The sequence below is a fragment of the Hermetia illucens genome, chromosome 3 (genome assembly GCF_905115235.1).
Source record: "Hermetia illucens chromosome 3, iHerIll2.2.curated.20191125, whole genome shotgun sequence".
Classification (NCBI taxonomy): Eukaryota; Metazoa; Arthropoda; class Insecta; order Diptera; family Stratiomyidae; genus Hermetia; species Hermetia illucens.
In genome coordinates, this window is record NC_051851.1 from 78,133,194 (window position 1) to 78,154,258 (window position 21,065).

General features: G+C 40.6%; 1 protein-coding gene across 2 annotated transcripts in view; it reads right to left on the reverse strand.

Annotated features, from left to right (window-relative positions):
* The window catches only part of LOC119651403 (probable multidrug resistance-associated protein lethal(2)03659), a 35,819-nt gene that overhangs the window by 11,604 nt on the left and 3,150 nt on the right, over positions 1-21,065 (reverse strand). The window contains exons 1-3 of one of the 2 annotated variants that reach the window (XM_038054991.1): positions 17,827-18,212; positions 2,641-2,874; positions 592-2,454 (exon numbers count right to left, since the gene is read on the reverse strand). In XM_038054991.1, coding sequence (XP_037910919.1) covers positions 592-2,454; positions 2,641-2,874; positions 17,827-17,906 — 2,177 coding nt within the window. In that variant the 5' untranslated portion in view covers positions 17,907-18,212. Of the gene's footprint in view, positions 1-591; positions 2,455-2,640; positions 2,875-17,826; positions 18,213-21,065 lie in introns of those variants that run through there. The other variant, XM_038054990.1, reaches the window with a different exon arrangement.

Consider the following 21,065-nt stretch of genomic DNA (forward strand, 5'->3'; position numbering starts at 1 on the left):
GAGTTGCCGGTGACTTTGGTGTATAAAACTCACAGACGCCATATCTCTACCATGGTCAGATTCTATCATATCTCTGACTTACAGAGAAAAAGCTAAGCTGTTTTTCTCTGTCGTGCAACACTCCACTGGTGTATCTTAGTCGGTCCCCGAAGAGGCTGGCTACCAGCGGCTTGGATGGTATGAAGTGGCATTGATCCTCATAAGCGAAAATCTCGGTATTCAGCATTAGAAGAGAATCTTCCGTTCATGAATTTAATGGACCTCTTTTTAAGATAGACGACTTTCAGACTCCGCATCAGATACGAGATAACAAATGTGATAAAAGGGTGTTACTTTACGACGATAATGATATTAAAGTGTATACAAATTAACTTCGAGCTTATTGCACATTCAATCAGCGCATTAGAATTGGCTCTATTAGGTTTCAAAACAAAACAGCAACTTATGACGAGGAAATGATATACGGCAGATAAAAATAAAAAACCTTTAAAACCATAGGAACGGGTGATTTTAGAATAATATTAGCTACAAAGTTCTGCCTCGAAAGAAGATTTGAATTCTCTGAACCATAAAAAACCATGCATTACTTACCATCTTGATAAGAAGTAATCCACTCCCGTAAGCGTAGTCCTAGCAGCAATGAACAGTGAAAAAATTATCAACAATATAAAGCAGCCGTCCATTGCTCCAAAATATGACTTATAGACTCCAAACCCCACTGCTCCCTCTGCCTGTTGCTCTTTTCGTTCATCACTGTTATCCTTTTCAGACTTTTCAATCAACGCTTCACCTTCACTCGCTTCTCCTTTTATTTTATCTGGCTTTTCCTCCTCATCTTCTTCCTCATCGTGAGTCTCTCCTAGGAATTTGATACTTTCCATATTTTGCAACTTGCTAAAACTCCCCTGCGCTTGAATTTCACCAGCGTTTATCAGAAGTACATGTTCAACGTCCTTAAGAAATTGAAGCTGATGGGTGACCAGAATACAGATTTTATCCTTTAGATATTCTTTGATACATTGTTCAAAAATGTGATGGCCAACATGAGTATCGACTGCTGAGAGGGGATCATCCAAAAGGTAAATGTCGGCCTTCTTGTAAATAGCTCTAGCAAGATTGACTCGAGCTTTCTGTCCACCACTAAGACTTATTCCTCGTTCACCCACTATAGTTTGGTCACCGTAGGGGAGCAACTTGAAATCAGTTTTCAAAGCACACACTTCTACAACTTGATTGTATCGAGCTTGATCGAAGTCCTCAATGAAGACAATGTTATCCTGGATTGTACCTTCAAATACCCAATTTTCTTGACAAGCATAACTGATTCTCCCGTTTATGAGCGCTGTTCCGTATTGAAGATCTAGTTCTCCCAAGATCACGTTTAAGAGTGATGATTTGCCGGCTCCTACAGGGCCAACTACTGCCATTAACTCCCCTGGGTTAACTTCAAAGCTAAAGTTCTTTATAGCTATACTTTCTTTCGAATCCTTGGAATTCCAGTATGCTGTTGCTTTTTCAAATATTACGGACTTTTTATCACTATCTCCATTATGTATCCTTCTAGGTATACCTTTTCCAGATTTCTCGGAATTAACTTCCTCATCTTGAAGTAGAAATTCTCCAACTCTTTTCGCTGAGACGTAAGCTTGAGCCCCGAAAGTCATGGCCATTGGCCAATACTGAACAAATGAATCGCTTAAAGCGTTGAAGAAAGTCGAAACTGTGAAAACTTTCTTTGCAGTCAGCGCATTCCCGAAAAGGACATAGGAAACTAAACTCAAAAAAACTGATATTCCAGAAATCATGTATATGGAGTTCAAAGCTGCTTGTATGTAAATTCCTCCTTTTATAGCCGACAGTTCAGATGCTCTTATTTTAGCTATGACTGCAGCGAAGGACTTCTCCCATGCGTACATCTTGATGACTTGAATTCCCTGAATTATCTCATTCATAAGCTTCACTCGTACATCAGTTCGGGCTGTAGCTCGTTCTCTGAAGGTTGCCGTCTTTTTTGCAGCTAACGTTTGAACAGGAAGGAAAAGCAGCATAAAGCCAATGCCAATAACTGCAGACAGTCCTATCTCCAGATACATCAAATATCCGAAAAGTAACGCTTCGATGGGTCCCCGATACAAATCGTGAATGAAAGTCAACGCCGGATCGAACATCCCCAAATCGTTGGAGAGAATATTAATCGCCCTTCCGCTCAATCCGTCGTTCGTCGCAGTCTTCGATAGCCTCAGTATTTTGCGATAAACCAGCCCGGCACATCCCAGTCTCATCTTCGTACCAAGGAAAAAGGAATACAGCATATAAGGATGGAACACTATCACTTTGAGTAGTACTGGAACAACAATTCCAGCTGCATACAGCCACGCCATGTCCCTACTTATATCCGTTTGACCGGGCGTAAAGTAAGAAACAAGGCCACCGAGACTGAAAATTTGTGCGACTCTGTAAGGACATTGGGGGAGAAAATTGCATTTGAAGTCAAATATGGATTTTGTTCGGTAGTATGAATAATAACAGTGCAAAGGACAAACTTTTGTGAAAAATTCGTATGTTCTGTTGATTTTCGATTGCTAGATACACATATATGCACTTATTCTGCACTCAACCACCTGAAGTCCTAAAACTTACTTGGATCCTGTTTCGAGCAAGCAGTAAAAAAATGCAGCAGATATTGATAGCATCCCATATGCCCGGAATAGCACTCGCAGGATGTTTGGATTCTTGTTGGTTGTAAGTTCATGATTCCATAATTTGAGAAGTTTGTTGGTCAGACGTTGACTGTTGAGCGTCGGTTTATTTTCATAGATATCATCTTCTGTGAGCGGTTGTCGGTATCCTTTCCGAAAGAGATCTTTCATCCACCTGGAAAATATGAAAGCCATATGAAAATTTCCTCCCTTCTAATTGTTTTTACATTCGGGTATAGAGCAGTACAAAAAGTTCAAAAATGGTATTTGCGACTTGGAGGATACTTCTCGCTCCAGTCGACTTTTCGACTTTGCCGAAGATTATCTGAAGGCATTGCTGGAATAAGATGGTCGATAAACAACACGAGAATTGACAGAATAGATGGGATGAACTTTCAAAGCTGCCGCCAACCATCCTAACACCATTAAAATTAAACATATGCAGTTGCATGACATTTTGTTAAAAATTATGAGATTTCCACCAAACTTTACGTTATGACCTTCCTTATCACTTATATTATACTATTCTTTATTTAATGAGAGACCTAGATATCGCATGCGGGCATTCTTATTATATTCCTCGATTGAGTGACGATGCCCACTAAAGAAGAGACCACTTTATTATCCGCCCCTCTCCCCTTACTTATGTCAGAATCACAACTCTCTGCCAAAAACACTAATAGAGACCAATTATTTGATTATTATTATTATTCTGTTAAGGAAAAATCGGAGCGCGTCCTTGAAGAACTATTGTGCCCCTTTTACTGGTTATAGTGTACCTATTGATCATAGCATCTCAAGCAGGCCTATAACCGTTAGGAACTTTAGTATGTTCCCTACTTCCAGATCTTTCAGCTTTGCATCTGGTATTAAGTGTTCTCCCAGACGCCTCGACCTACTTTGCAGTGCCGGACACTGTCCCGGAACGTGTAGGCAGTGTCCGTAGATATCCCTAGCTTCCCTCTTATTTGATACTCCATGTTATTATGGTTATATTCTGTGGAAAAATGTATACACTCTTTGGCAAGCAGATACCTTGAATAATTTTCCTGAAGATATTAATGAGCATCCTATCGCCATCAAAAATACTCCTTTCTGGGGCGGTTCTTAAATCTTCAGCCACATCCCGAAGGGGCATTACAAAACCAGACTTCGGAATATTTTATTGGTCGCTACGATACCGCAAGAAACCCCGGGAAGTTGACGTAGTGTGCGCCATGACAAAAGAAGATTTATTATTGTGCTGGTCGGTGAAACAGAAGATGTGGCGGAGAGCGATAATTTCTCGTATACTACATCAAGAAAGAACTTGCATATCGTCGCAAACTTGTCGATGGTCCTTTGAGGGACGTTAATGGTAGACTCCTCGTCCACGATGAGGAACTAAAGAGGACACTTCACCACGGTTCTTAACCGTTTGACATTCGGTGAAGTTTTCCTCTTGGATCACTTTGGAGCAATGTGAGGAGGGTCAAATCTATACTTCATCTGCTCTTCATCGATTTGGGGAAGGTTTATGATAGCGTCAACAGGGAGTTTATCTATAGTATTTTACACAGGAAGAGCAGAGAAGCTAATAGGTATTTTCAGTGCGACATAGATTGGCACAAAATTCCATAAAAATAAAATACAAATTTATTTTCATTTTATATTTTTTCTGGACTTTCGGTCTTGTCTGGAAGGCGTGGAAAATTTCAACGGACCAGAACATTCTTTTCGCAAACGTTTTGACCGGTTTTCTCAAGCTGACTGACTAAGGGGCCAAAAGCCTCTGGATTGAATATAAACACTAACAAAACCAAGGTCTGACAGTAGTCATCATGCTAATTTCGTTTGTTTGTCCGAACGTGGGTAAAAAAATATAATAATTAAACTTTGTCTAATATGAAAAGAAGACACGGAGACCTGTAATTAAAATGTTTATTCTCGAAATCAAATTAACAAAAAAAAAATGTTGTCAAGTACAGATAGCGGATTAAACTGGGAGGTAATTCCACATTTGTGTCAGATTTTTATTGCGGCAAAAGTGCTGACGGCATGTCTTTAAAACTAGATTCAAAACTTCCTGACATATTGCCTGGGACACCTACCTGTTGCAGGTATTGTGTTACTTCTATTATTGAAGCTGAATCCAACGGCTATGTTACCCGCTCTTTCTATTTGCACTAATAAGAGAAACATCGAAGGCTCTGACCAATTTCTTTATCTCAGAAGCGTGGTCTCTGCGTATGGTGACACCGAACTGGATGTTGTGCGTTGCATTAACAGTGCTAAATCCAAAATCTCGAAATAAACTTAACAAACATTGTCAAGTTAAGATTGGATTGTTCTTTCTGTGTTTTTATATGGGAGTTGTGCATGGAACTACACTTGTCTGCATCGTGCTATCGTTGGCAATAACGAGCAATGCCTGATCGGCTAATATAGCCGGCAGAACCGACATGATTTCAGATATTTTGGGTATTGAGTATTCTGTACGGTGAAGTGCTTCGGACCTCATCAGCCACGGCCCAAAACTGCATTATAAAATATGGCTAACTACGGAATTGTGGAAACGGATTGACGAACGGAGGGGGCCCAAAGCTCTATTGGTCATTGCGCTCGAACTTCAATACCGAACCATTACAAAAAGGAGTTCGCTAATACGCATTACGCTCGACGCCTCATCCACGATGGTAAGCGGCTAAAAACGTAGAATGAACACCTCACCACGGTTCTCAATCGTATCACATTCGTTGAAGTTCCTCTAAACAGAAGAGAAATCATTTCGGCCATCAAGGCACTCAGACAGAGTAAAACTGCTACGCTTGACGGTCTTTCAGGAGAATCGCTACATCAGCAGTTTCTACAAATCTGCAACTTTCACTTGTGTTTGGTGCTCAGAGGTGGCGGTGAAGAAAACGGGGCGGCAACCCTGTCGGCCAAACCAAATCAAGTGGCCGAGGAGAACGTCCACAGTGGTGCCACCGGGAGACGCGGTACTCATTTTGGATTGCCGGCCGTGATGCAGTAGGCGAATGCTCCAAAGGCCGAATTAGGGCAAATTGGTCACGAAACCTCACCAGGGGTATACGGTTATTTGCGGTTGGCCCCCCAGTGGGAGCTTCATCGGGTTGTTGGTTATGCTCAAGCGAAAAGAGACCTCGGCGTGGTGTCGCGTTTCAATACGGGTGCCGTACTCCTTAGTTCGGTAGAGATTTAGGTAGGGCTTGCATCCACCAGTATGAACATCTCGAAAGCGTAATCAACAGAGAGCAAGTTGGTTTCCGCTCCGGACTCTCCTGCATTGACCACGTCAACACCTTGGCGATCATTTTGGAACAGTATGCGGAATTTAAATCTCCGCTTCGCCAGCTCTTCATCGATTTCGAGAAAGCTTTCGACAATGTGAACAGGGAGCGCCTCTGGCGTATTTTTCGCAAGAGGAGTATACCGGAGAATTTAATTGCTATTTACGTGCTGCATTGAGGCAAAATCTCGGATTTTGTGGTTCAGAGCCGAGTCCACCAGCCTTGCATCTTGTCACTGATATTATTTCTTCTTGTTTTCGGTGACATTCTTCTCGCCGCATAGTCTGGAAGACGTAGAGGTGTTCAATGGAGTATAACATCTTTCCTTAGATACCTAGAAATACGCTAATGATATCTGTCCGCTCTGTCATCGGATCATGGACATTGGTCAAATGGTTCTAGCTTTGGGATGAGAGGCAAGACGAGTTGGACTAAAAATAGACAACATCAAAACCAAGATTCTCATTTATTATCCTCTTCCTATCTGCATTATGGACAGAGCATGGAAAGCATTGATCAATTCGTATATCTGAGTGGTTTGTACCCGATGATGATGCACCGAACTAGATGTTGCCGCAGTAGATAAATTATAGATTAAGGAGAGGCGGCAATTGCATTACTAGTTCACCCTCCCAAGGAGGAGGAGGAATTCGGGCGCTCATTTCGCGTAACCGTGAGCGATCGCGTGTAGGTGGGGTTGACGTGCTATACTGCACTAAGTGGTAAACTGTGTCCTTCGCACGATCGACGTGGCTCCGCTATCAAAATATGTAAGAAGTTAAATTAAAAGAAAGAATATTGTACACATCTCAGCGATAAATGGTTTCCAAGCTTCGGTCTAATTAATGACCAGTTATTCTTGTGTTACTCAATGGCATGATAGTTGAGCTATTTGAACGCCAGTCTCTGGTCTCGTTGCTCCTTAGTCGAATCTTAATCGTGTCTGTCAGTCCATGTCTCATTTATATAGAGTTATCATCTGCACATAATAGAGTATGATACTGTGATGATAATAAAACTAAAACGTAGTCTCATGTCAAATGAAACACTGGAAAAGGCAATAACGAAAAGGGGGAGAATATTTGGATGCACTTCACTCTAAAGAGCATCACCTTATTCATACGTCCTCCCCCCTTTTTCTTCTCTCGCTACCATAGGAGAGTAACGAATAGAATGTGATTACCGCTGTTACTCAAATGCACCACATTTTTATCAATTCATGTCTACGTCATGTCATCAGGTATTCTGGCCTAAGACAATAACTACAAAGAACTTGATCGGCATACAGGTCAGATACCGTGTTCATCAGAATGCGGATAAACCTAAATAAGCTGTTCAATATTTTTTTACCCTATATATCCATGTGAGATACCAAATAAAAGGTCTCGATTACTACTTTCCGAAGCAGGTATTAGTTTTGACCTTGATTGCAAAAGGGAGGAGTGTGGTGGTCCGGAAAGGGTGAATTACTTCAAACGCCCATTCTCAGAAACTACTCAACCAAAGAATCCGATCAAAATTATAGTGGTTCAAGCACATGGTATCTAGGCTCTAAAATACTCCCTGTTACAAACTTCAAATTGCAGCAACATAGATTTTAATATGGTGCAGCATTGTGCAAAGTTTGGAGAAAATTGTACCATTATTAACAAAGTTGTAATAGGTCAAAGTTGTTGCACTCGCTAAGAGATAAAGTATCAGTACCACATCAAACCACCGTGCACCCAAATATTCATACACAAATTTCAAATGACTGCACTACACTTCCTAGCGAACTTTCCAATGTAGCAAAAAGAAAGTTTCTCACTGTGTCCAGGGGATGTCAACTATTGACGAGTCTTTTAGGCATTCCTTGAAAAGCAACTATGCCTTGTGTTGATGGTCTCGAAATATTTTAATCATCGGCTATTTAGATGGTTTTCTTTTTTGGCAGCTGTAAAATCTATTATTAATAATTTCCTCGGATTGGATGGGTTAACAAAGTTCGTAATGCGAAAACCCAGCATTCCATTTTCTTCAAACCTCGATGTTGCGATCCTTAAAAATATTGTCATTGTTCTAGTTCCCTACGACTCTCCATTACGATTTATTTAAATTTTCTTATTTGTTTATCGGGGGTCAAAAAGTAGTATGGATCTCAGGGCGAAACGTGGATTGGTACACACGGTGGAGCATAAAATTTAGGAAACGCCTGAAAAACCAACACCAACAGCTCTACCACCAAACCCTATTACCATCTCCACGTAATTATCGCTTTCTTAATCAAAAACTGCAGACGGCGGCGGTTGGGTAGGGCTGATAGCCCCACATGCAAACCCAAAGTTACAAGTAACACAATGACGAACCCGGCAACGAAAACGGACTAACGATTTGCGATTGAACAATATAAGCCGATATAACAGCGTTGCAAGTGCTGCATTGGACAGGGACCGGTTTCCTGATTTGTGCGAAAAGCGGTCCACAATCATATGTAGGCCTTTTAACCAAATTGACCACGTGCTAATTGAATGCCACCGCCATAATGGCTTTAAGAACATATAGAAGGGCCAATATAAACTCGGACCGCTACCTCGCTGGCCTTGTGCTCCAAGCTCGAATGACAATACCATTTAGAGTCCCCACTAACAATCAGATTAGAGTGAACGTTGAAGCCATCCGCAACAAACTTCTCTGTGACACCTACATTTGAGAGAGAGTGGAGTGGAGAGATGCCGCAGTAACCACAGTTATTGTGGAGGTCCTAGATATGAAGCATAGATAAATGATTTTCACAGCCACCTGAGGAATGTTATCGTTGGAACGACCAACAAATTCGGAACGACTTGTTCGATGATGAATGTAAGCTAGCAATGAAAAGGAAGTATGCTGCATGCCAGGCAATGCTGCACTCGCGACAGCGAATCAACACTGTGGATTGACAGTGAGGCATTATCTGTCGCCCACATAAAAAATGAGATATCACGCAGTGATGTCATTAAGGAGGCATCGCGTTGCTGAGTACCATCTATAAGATATTCGCCTCATACGCCCAAAACATCATTGGTCCATACCAAAGAGGCTTCACTCCAAGCAAATCACTAACAGACCAGATTTTCTTTCTGCGGCAAGTGATGGAAAAACTGTTGAAATATCACCACCAGTTCAACCATTTTTTCATCATGCCTTGTCATGCGTCCTCTTTAACGTGTGCTTGGAGAAAGTGATTCAATGCAAGAGACACCATCCTCTGCAAGCCCACCCAAATACTGGCATACACTGTCGATACTGACATTATACGAAGAACAACCCGAGATGTATAGTCTACCTTCATCCAGATCGAACATACAGCGCGAGATCTTGGGCTACACATTTATGAAGGCAAGATGAAGTACATGTTGATAACGTTAGCGCCAAAGAACAAAGAACCAACAACATCAAATAGCGCTGGTCATACGAAAACAATAAAAATAGGAGATTACAGCTTTGAGACCGTTGAAAATTTCTCCTATATATTTAGGGTCGAAAATCGCAACCGATAACAGCCATGACGATGAAGTCCGCGCACGGTTGTTGGCTGTCAACACAGCGTCTTTCAGCTTACAGAACTGCTTTGCTGTTTGACCCCTATGATGGTCAAACCTATTACTGTAAAAGACAACGACCTTGACAGTCCTTATGTATTCCTCGGAGACTTGAGTTCTTAGCAAACAAACTGCGAACTCTCGGCTACGTTTGAGAGAAGAATCCTCCAAAGAATGTTTGGCCTCCTGCATGGGATACCATGGCCTTCTGGTTGTAGAGAAAATCCAGCTCAACAAGTTGCGGTGCGCGGGTCACTTAATTCGTACGGACGCCAGGCAGCTTTTAGGAACAGCGAATTGATGGACCTCGGTGAAAACGGGGACATCTGAAGTTCCTTACTAAAGCAGACCTAGACCAGATACCAGTTGTTGCGCAGTTGAAGAAGATGATGATGTTTTTGTCTGCCGAGCTACTTTTACTATTTCTTAAAGTTGGCTTCAACTCAGTTAATTCTTAATTTGATCAACGGCATAAATGTGCCTGCAAATTCTGTATCTGTGTCACTGCATCCATACTTTCCCAGGTACCAGCAAACCAATCAAAAAAATCCATATGCAATACGTTTGTAGCGCATTTGTAACGCAAACTACGGACTTTGTGAACTATTTAAATTACCGGATGCAAAGGAATGCATTCATCAAATCCTAATATTTTTAACGTTTTCCTGAAACTTCGTATGCGCAAGAAGGAAATTATCAAGACCCGTCTGGACATTATTTCATTAAGCCTAACTGAGTGATACAGTGGAATAAAACGAATTTTAAATTCTGCAACAGATGGATGAGGATAGTTCTTATAAACAACAGCATGCACCGTAGAGCTGCCGAAAAATTAAGGATTTTTATCTCACATGTTCAGGGGAGGAAGGGGATGATTCGTTTGGAAACAACGCACAACAATCAAATGTATTCTCTTGATTGGTTTTTCTTTGAGATGAGATTCAGGAAAAATAATAAATCGACTCCTTTGACCTTGAAGAACAGAGATTGCCACGTCGATTGATCTTCCAGTCGTACAGAAGATGGACACGTGGAGAGAAAAAACCATCTACGGAGAGTACATCTTAAATTTGCGTAGAGGTTGCTGGTGACTAAAGAGTACAGCAACCACCACAACTCCGTCTGAAATACTATGTTCTACATCAAAACTTGACGGGTTGAAATAATGACTCAGTGGTAAACTACCATCCGTTTTATAAATATACTTCGCAGGTAATCTTCGAAAACGATCAGTTCAAACTACTGTGGAACCACAGCATTGTTCATCATCAACGGTGCAACAACCGGTATCCGGTCTAGGCCTGCCTTAATAAGGAACTCCAGACATCCCGGTTTTGCGCCGAGGTCCACTAATTCGGTATCCCTAAAAGCTGTCTGGCGTCCTAACCTACACCATCGCCCACCGTAACATATTGAGCCGGATTTTATTCACAACTGCACGGTCATGGTATCGCTCATAGATTTCGTCGTTATGTAGGCTACGGAATAGTCCATCCTCATGGAGGGGGCCAAAAATTCTTCGGAGGATTCTTCTCTCGAACGCGGCCAAGAGTTCGCAATTTTTCTTGCTAAAAACCCAAGTTTCCGAAGAATACATGAGGACTGGCAAGATCATAGTCTTGTACAGTAAGAGCTTTGACCCTATGGTGAGACGTTTCGAGCGGAACAGTTTTTGTAAGCTGAAATAGGCTCTGTTGGCTGACAACAACCGTGTGCGGATTTCATCATCGTAGCTGTTATCGGTTGTAATTTTCGACCCTAGATAGGAGAAATTATCAACGGTCTCAAAGTTGTATACTCCTCTCCTTATTCTTCCTGTTTGACCAGTGCGGTTTGATGTTGTTGGTTGGTTGGTTTTCGATGCTGGCGTAGCCACTATATACTACTTTGCCTTGCCTTTATTGATGTGCAGCCCAAGATCTCGCATCGAGTTTGTACGTCTCGGGTCTCTAGACCAGTAGTTGGGTGGACTTAAAGAGGATCGTACCTCTTGCATTTACCTCAGCATCACGGATCACTTTCTCCAGGACCAGGTTAAAGAGAACGCATGATAGGGCATCACCTTATCGTAGACGGTTGTTGATGTCGAATGGTATTGATAGTGATCCTGCTGCTTTTATCTGGCCTCGCGCATTGGTCAGAGTCAGCCTAGTCAGTCTTATAAATTTCGTCGGGATACCGAATTCTCTCATAGCCGTGTACAGTTTTACCCTGCCCTACCCAGCATTCTGACCGACCATTATCCGATCTAGATCCGCTTCTCCTTGTGGGATAATGCGAAGCAGACTTTGTGAGTACAGAATATCCAAGTGGTTCCGGGATTAGTCCCAACAAATTTGCGTAAAAAGGTGAAGACATTCGATCTAAGGACAGGATATAGTCGCCATGTATAGAATAGAGACGCAAAAATTCATCTCATCCTTGCAACGCATGCTATAATCTGAAAAATGCTATCCGGTAGCAATCTGGCCCAAAGGGCTCCGTTTTCGATATGCTATATGTCTCAGAAGGTTGAAACCGCCGCATCACTGATTAAGATATTGTTGATAATCGGAAGGTGTATAAACACATCTCGCATGGTCGCACACACTTAAATAGTTAAACGTTTCAAACTCTTTCTACGAAAGAGTAGCCCAAACCTTGATAAAACCTAACTGTGACCAACCATATCCACATGAATTATCGCGTGGAAGCTAACAGATAGGATTAGCACCTTTTTTAATTCAATAGCAACCGATCGATTAAGATTAGCAAAATTTTTACTAGTGTTTACTGGTTAACATTGAAAATCATAATTTTTCATTTCTTATCATAATATTGTGCTGCTTATGTTAATATCATATCAGAATTAGTTCCTTTATGAATCGCTACGGAGAACTCTGCGAAAACCACACGGCCCCAAAAAGCTAAACTGATAACTAATATTGAATTTTTGATAAGACGACGAGTTTATAAGTGCCTTCTAAATAATCTCTAGCAATGAAAATCTGGCTGTTGATCTTTCTGATATATTTATTGGTATGAACTTTTGGGAGAATAGTCACCAACAGGTGGCTTAGTTTGCTTCAAAACAAAGAGGTTACTATTTGGATATCAAGATAATTTAATAAGAGTTTGCACATATGTTAGCTATCGAGAATATCCAGATCGCTTTGATAAATTAGAAAGTTAAATTATTCCCTCTTGAATCTTTGGAATTCACTTTTCTAGCCTCTTGCAGATCTTTTTATGATCAATCAGTGAGCATTTTCCATTTATTCAAAAGGGTGTAGTTTTATAAAATAGTTAATTTTTGCCTATAAGGTTTCTATCACAATCTATTATATTAATGACTTCTAACTGAACTCATTTTTTGGTATTCTCGACATATTTTCGAATAAAAGTTTCCCCTCTCAAATTCCGTTACTTTTCTCATCAATACAGATCATTCTAAGCATGGTCTAAGTATAATATGTCTTTTCCGTAGGAATTTCGAAGGAAGATAAGCCGAGAAAAAGCGGTAGATCCACTCCTTTGTGGAGTATAGGGCATCCACACAGTCTCTTTTTCGTGTTGTTAATTTCTTTTTCTTATTTGACTTTCAATGTCTTCTTGTTCTTGTTGTTCTTCAGACTTTGATCCGTTCAGAAAAGGAGTTGGCTTGTTTTGATTAGTTGCCCCTGATCTAAATGCAGTCGCGGGGCTTTGAGATCACCATCCATTGTATCAGGCCACGCTGCTTCGGTCGGCCTTTTAGCCTTTTCACATCGTCTTCGATGGTCACATCAATATTTTTGAATTTTTGTTAGCGTAGATTACGCGACCAGACCATCAAAGAAGCCTCTCTTGCTATTTTTATACGATCGATCGCGAATATCCTCATTTCAGATGTGATCATGGCATGTTACGCCACTGGTCCATCATAACCTCTTCGTCTCTATTACCGCGAGATGCTGTTCATTGTTTTTTATAGTCAGCTAATACTCAAAATCATACAGGGCGGCAGAGCGCACGACACTACGGCAAGTGTTCGATTCGAGTTGTTCGTTGATAGGTGGATCACAAAGAAACTTGAATTTTGTATGAATGTTTTTTAGTTTCTTTGCCACCTTACGCTACTCAGGTAATAAACTCACACCAGCGAGACAAACACAATAATATTAATAATTATTTGCGCAACAATCCAATTAGACGAGGGCCTTGAAATATGTTACAACCTATAAGTGGCGATGTGGTCAGCATTGCGCTCGCCCGAGATTTTTACCCTGATTTGACTCAAGTACTCATTCGCAGCTGAGTCGACTGGTATCCGACGTCAAATCACGATACAAATCCTACTGCCAACAGTGAGATTTGAACCGCGGCCGTCCTTATGACTGCCTTGTGTTCTAACCACTCAGCTATCCGGGACACAAAGCGAACACAAACATTCATGAAGACCCATTCTTCATTTGATCTCAGAACAACGAGATTGAGATATTTGCACTCTACTCCTTCAACTAGGGAGTTGCAAGCGTATAAATTGAATCATCAAGGTCTACTTCCTAAATAGAAACATCATCTAACCAGTGAAAAACACGTCTCATTTCACATTTAGGCTCGTTTCAAACATATTCCGGTCCATTCGGTTCGGTTCGTTTTTGGTTGCAAATGAAATCCTAGACTCGGTTCACATTCGGTTCGGTTCATTTTCGGTTCAGTTGCGTATGAAACGGTGTTTTAGCCTCGATTCGGTGCCTATTGGGTTACACATCGAAACCATGTAGCCTCGAATACTCCCACAACACGAAGAGGTTTCATCCAGTTACTTACAATACAGTTTGAATTTGTGTTCAGGAAACAAAAAGGAAACAAGGCTCGTCACACAGACGGTTCAGTTTCGGTTTTGGGTTTACAGTGAGTAAATTTAAATGGTATGTTGACGGTGAAAGTCTGAGCTATGTGGTTTCAATTCGGTATTTAATAGACACATTTAATTTATTTAATTGAAACACTATTTTACACTTGTCGCCAGCAAGCGAAACAGAACCTAACCGAATGGAACCTTATAAGCAGGATATAAGACCCATACGGTTCCATTTGAACCGAACCGAATGAAACCCTTTCACATATACACGGTTCTCGCACGGTTGCTATTCGGTAAACTGCTTACCCCAAGAACATCCGACGACTTTTAAAAACTTGTCATTAAAATCCATTCACTGTGAGGTTAAAACCGAAACTGAACCGCCCATATGTTAACGCCTTGAACGCTTTTTGTTCCTTGAACCCAATTTCGAATAGTATTGAAACCTGATAAAATCTATTTATGTCGTGAAAGCGTTCCATAAAGTTTCAATTAGAGACCGAAAAGACCCCAATTTAAAATCGAAACACCGATTTACACTTGTCAGCAGCGACCGAAACTGAAGCGGAAACGAATCGAACGGAACCGTATATGTGTGAAGCCGACATTAAGGATACCCATATACATGAAAATCTTATGGACCTTAGATACTGAAAGCTAGAGATTATATCCGCACAGTGACCTACTTACAAATTTTATATGCTACGCAGCTTTAAACTCAAAAAAATCAAACCAAGAAAATGCACTCCTGCTCTGAAGGGGTACATAGCAAGGCGTCGGGAAAGGCCTACTAGCTGGTTCTTCTCCGATCTAAATTTAATATTGTAGACTCCTATCCTCTTTTTACTTACACATTTATTTTCTTAAATTGAGCTCAGACATTTAACTCGTTCGCTACGTACGTCATTACAGATCAGGATGAAATTTATTTGCCAGGGTTTTGGTTATCATCGGGTATTTTAGAAACTCAAATACATAATAAAGGTATTTTGACTTTTTATTTCGGATATATTGTCTAAAACTTAGAAGACCGCGCTATAATATTAGAGCCTTGGGCAAAGACCAGGAGAAAAAATCGGTCAATTTTGTACAATCGGTTAGAAGTGTCGTCTGGTCGTCCGTAAAAACAAATATTTTGGAATATTGTCTCAAATCTATTTTTTTTGGAAATCACTTTTCCGAAGACAGGGTGGTTGTAATAATAACATTGCTCCAAAAAGACTTTATACTGGGCATTTCCCATAATGATACACAGCCCCAGAAAAACTTTTTAATTATTTAGACACAGTTGGAGTCCATTTACTCATATTTGAATCACAACTCAAGTGTTCTTGCTTTTCTGCCAGACCTTCCTACAGACTGTACCGCATATAAGAACCCGCTCCCGCAGATGGCGGAAATAGAGTTGCACTTGAATTCAACAAGAACTGGTGTCATAGCACACTTCTCTGGACCCCACATTGGGCGCCATTTGTAATAAACCCAGATATGTCAAGTAATAAAAAAGTTTTGACTATGGTGGCGAGCAAACTCTTCGCAGGAAGCGTTTTCACTTTTGCCCTTTCGACTATTTCCATACGCTCCAGGTAGATATGTGCCACCTTCTCCACGCATCGCCCATACTTGAGGTTAATCGATTACCTGGATGAATTTTAGACACATTATTAGGGATACTTTGAGCCTGTAGTGCAAATAGCGCTCCGAACGTACACTACAAAAAATAAATATCAATAAAACTGACGTTCTTATTCTTGCGGATCACGGTATACCTCAGGATATTTGAAAAAGGGAAAGGCCTCCTTTTGAAATTATGGTGGATTTTGGAGTAAAATAGCCATCTATTGATGCTGATCGCAATACTATCGAAAAACATCAATACTAATTTGCAGAATTGCTAAGTGAGGCATTCGTTGACAGCCAGTGTAAGGTGAGGTTTCGAAATTTCTATCTTGACTAAAAATTTAATCCCGATCCTGTCTCCCGTGGCGATCGATAAGACGATTAGAGAATCAAAACCGACTCGACTCGAAGATGAGCTTTTTCGAACAACTCAAAACACAGCGGCAAGGCTGCAGAATTTTAACTTTAAATCAGCTATTGGAAAATATTGGGGGCCCTACCATCAGCAGGTGATGTCTTCTCGTGGGCGTGATGCAGCACGTTCTATTCTACGGCGTAAAAGTATGGATGGATGCCCATAGCAGAAATTTGTATCGTAAGTGAAGCAAGTCGGGAAACCGGAAGCTAGACGCTTCAGATATGGAAGATTTTGTGTATTTCTTTTAAAAAGAGATTTGATTGTGCCTTTATCCCATTTGTACATAGCACGTAATATAGGCATACATTATGTGAAAATATCCACTTTCAAGTGATATTGACATTGAAAGTCTTGAATTAGCACAGAAGCGACAGCTTTGACCTATTATAACTTTGTTAGTAATAGCGAGATTTTCGCCAAATTTGGTAGGATCATGCTCTACGCTGTAGCTTACATTGCTGCTGCAATTTCCGATTCAGATTTTTCGATTAAGTAGTTTCTGGGAATGGGCCCGTTAAAGAAATTCCTTCCATTCCTTTCCAAGAAATGTAAGAACCGGCTTCGAAAAGTAATAACCGAGTCCTTTAATTTGATACCCCATATGACTATATTTGATGAAAAAAAAATGCCACCTCCTTTTGCACGTATGGGGACCCCCTTAAATTCGATGTAAAAGAATGTAACTCACTACATGCATGAGCGTTCACAGTTCCCACGTTTCTACCAAATTTGGTGTCAATCGCTACAACCGTCTCCGAAAAAAATGCGTGTGACGGACAGACAGACAGACAGACTTACTGTCTGTCGATTTTAATAAGGTTTTGTGTTTACACGAGGAGCTTTGCGGCTGGTTGTAATAGTAATCGCTAGAGTAATCCCTGTGGCTTCCCTTGCTGAGGAACGCAATAACATTTATAATCACGAGGCAGACGAGTGTAGAGAGGTGGTTGCTGAAGAGCATTACGGACGTACAATAAATAAGTCGCAACCCCTTTAGGGAGGTGTGTCAAGAAGTGGACAGACTGAATGGCTCATGGGAAACTTAGGTCAGTGGCTGGAACGAAAGTAGATTAAGACTGATTATTTCCTCACCCAGCTTCTAAGCAGGCATTTTCAAAGAGATTCTGAGAAACGCTGATCAATGAAGCTGTGTTGTACTTTTGTATGAGAAAAAATCACTGAAATGGCCAGTAGGACTAAATTGGCTCTAGAATCCCAATGCAACTGAGGCAAGGTAAGATTATTTACAAAACATTACACTATTACCAGATTGAAGCGGGACGGTCTAGGTTAATATTCCATGCTATGTGAAAAATACCAAATGCATTTTAAATTCGGAAAATTTACATGGACTCAAATATTTTGTAAATAATAATTTACGTATTTCATGAAACTCGAATTATATTTAACATACCAGAATGACCATTGCGAAAAAACGTTTGCACCAACAACAGGATTGGGATTTCCTTTATAATTTCTCAAATTACGATTCATTGTCAGGAATCCACTAAATCACTCATTGAATAAATTCACTTAAGATTTGCAAAACACAAAATCACTATTCGCACTAATTAATCATGGGCACTGAGTTAATATCACAACGCGGCATCTATATTTATTTACTCCCCATTTTTCGATAAAGCACTCATCTCCAGACGCCATCTTAAACATCGATAATGAGTCCAAGTTTAATGGTTGGGAATGCAAAAATACGTAACTGGTATAGGGCCTTATCTCTTCCTATGGCGTGTAGAAGGTTTTCCGACATTTGCACGGTTTTCCTCCATTGCAGTGGAATGATTCGAACCTAACTGACATAGCTATCGTCTAACGGCTACTATCAGTTACTGTAATGGTGATATCAACCAAATAATCATCAATTGAATGGATATCTATGAAATGATTTAACTTTGCGTGAAATACGTGGTATTAGTGCCCGTGTGCAAACAGGTTGGATTTTCATGAAAATTGTTTGCAAATTTCCCTTTCATGCAAATATTTACTCGTACAATAACGATAACAGGTTGGTAGCTATTGCACTTGATGTTACTGCAACATCTACACATCAGCATTACCCTTCCAAAGATTCGGCTTCATACAGCCTTTATTCCTGAAATAGCCCGGTCCGGCCGATTGACATGGAATTTGAAGATGGGGTAGAGGGTGGCATAAGAAACAAAAGTTATGAATGATAAACAAACAAACAAACATTGCCTACTACCAAATACTATACTAAATTGATCGTACACACATTTGCGTTTTACTTCGTGCATAAAAGTATACATATGTGCATATAAAGTACATATATTCAATACCGTTGACAAATTGATATGTTACGATGACCTTATACACGTTTTAGAATGCACGAAATTCACATAAAATGTAAAAGTTTCACCTTCTATAACTTTGTTAATAATCGTCGGATTTCCTTCAAAGTTATGCCTTATGTTGTCCCCTATACCACTGCTGAATTTTGTACTTCTAGTATGAACTTAAGGGGGGTTTCCGGCAAAATTTTTAAAATATGCCAATGTACTATTGTTAACTTTATTTATGCAGGTATCGGAATGAGGTGCATTTTGAGGCCTAGATGTCGTTTAGATACACCACTGTGATTTTTTTCAGATTTTTCGATTCGATAGGTTCTGAGAACGAGACCTGTTCATTTTTGCCGGATCATATTTTGAGCCCTCACTCCCCTATGTTTCAGCCGAGATAAAATATGGGTTTCGAGAAGTACTAATTGAGCCTTTTCATTTGATACTCCACATGGTCACAGCCCTTTTTAAGGTTTTGTGTAAACACAAAACCTTATTAAAATCGGTTTACTGTCTGTCTGTCTGTCTGTCCGTCTGTCTGTCTGTCTGTCTGTCCGTCACACGCATTTTTCTCGGAGACGGTTGTAGCGATTGACACCAAATTTGGTGGAAAGCTGGGAACTGTGAACGCTCACGCATACAGTGAATTACATCCTTTTACAACGAATTTAAGGGGTGGTCCCCATACCTGCAAAAGCGGGGTGTAAATTTTTTTTTCATCAAATATAGTCATGTGGGGTATCAAATTAAAGGTCTCGGTCAGTACTTTTCGAAGCTGGTCTTAGTTTTTACATTTGTTGGAAAGGTAGGGAGTGCGGGTGGTTTAAAGTGACCATTCCTTTACGGGGGCCATTCTCAGAAACTACTCAACCGAAAAATCTGAAAAAAATCAAGAGTCTGCCACTATATGGTGCCTGGACTCTGAAATACCTTGCGCACTGATATCTGCATAAATAAAGTTAATAATAGTATATTACTATAATTTTTAGTAATTCGCTGCGGAACCCCCCTTAAATTCATGCTAGGACCACGAAATTTCGCAACAATATAGGGTATAACATAGAGCATGATCTTACTAAGTTTAGTGGAAATTGCACTATTACTAACAAAGTTATAATACGTCAAAGTTGTCGCTTCTTCGCAAATTCAAGACTATAAATGTCAATATCATCCGAAAGTGGATATTCCCACATAATATATGCATATATTACGTGCTACGTACTAAGAAATGCACAAAACCTTTCGTACCTGAAGCGTCCAGCTTCCGGTTTCCCGACTTGTTTATATCTGATGTAGGTTAAATTCTTGGCATTTGCTAATAATATTCAACTCAGAGTGTGAAGTGTATGAGGTTGACTGTTATCAATACAGGGCTTTCCATCAAATGATTTATTTAAATCGCTTTCTAAAGAATAGAGAGGAATGGAATTTTTAGCTATGTGACACGGAGCTGTCGTGCACTCGTCGCTCGTCACATCTTCCTTTTCTTCAGTCGTTGTCCCGTTTACAAGCGGGGTCGGCTCGTCGTGATCGGTTTTACCATTTTATTCTATCAAATACCTGATCTGGATGTAATCGCAAGGTCTTTAAAATCCCTTTAAATCCGTATCAAGCCACGGTTGTTCCGGCCCGCCTTTTGGTCGCTTACCATTGACTTCGATATTCAGACCAATATTGGTAAGTGAATTCTCCTTGGCGCGAATTACGTGACCATACCATCGAAGTCGCCTCTCCCACTACATATCAGCGAACGTCTCAAATCAAATTTACCGCAATATTGTCTGTCTGCTGGTCTCTATAGTTTTGAGTGTTAGCCGACTATAAAAGACAATGAACGGCGTTTTGCGGTAATCGGGACTAAGATGTTGTGTTGGACTAGTGGCGTGACAGGTTTTGATCACATCCGAAATGAGGATATCCGCGATCGTTATGGTGTTGCGCCGATAGTGGAAAATTGCGAGGGAAGCGTCTTCAATGGTATGGTCACGCAGTTTGTGCTAACGAGAATTCACTTGTCAACATTGGTCTGAACATGGAAGTCGATGGTAAACGACCAAAAGGCAGGCCGAAACAACGGTGACTTGATACGCTGGATGGGGATTTAAAATTCTCGAGATTGCAGCCAAATGGCGAAACCGATCTGAAGAAAAAGAAGATTTGTTTACAGCAAGCAAAACTTGTTACTGTCCTCATTTTATGATAGGCATTTCTTCCTTCGCTTTTGTGGCTGCCCTTTTGTTTGTGCTGGTAATTTACGTTTGAGCTTTTTGAGCTTTTGCAGCATTTCCTTTCTCTTGTTGTTGGCAAAGACCGACTTGATTATGTGGAGACACAA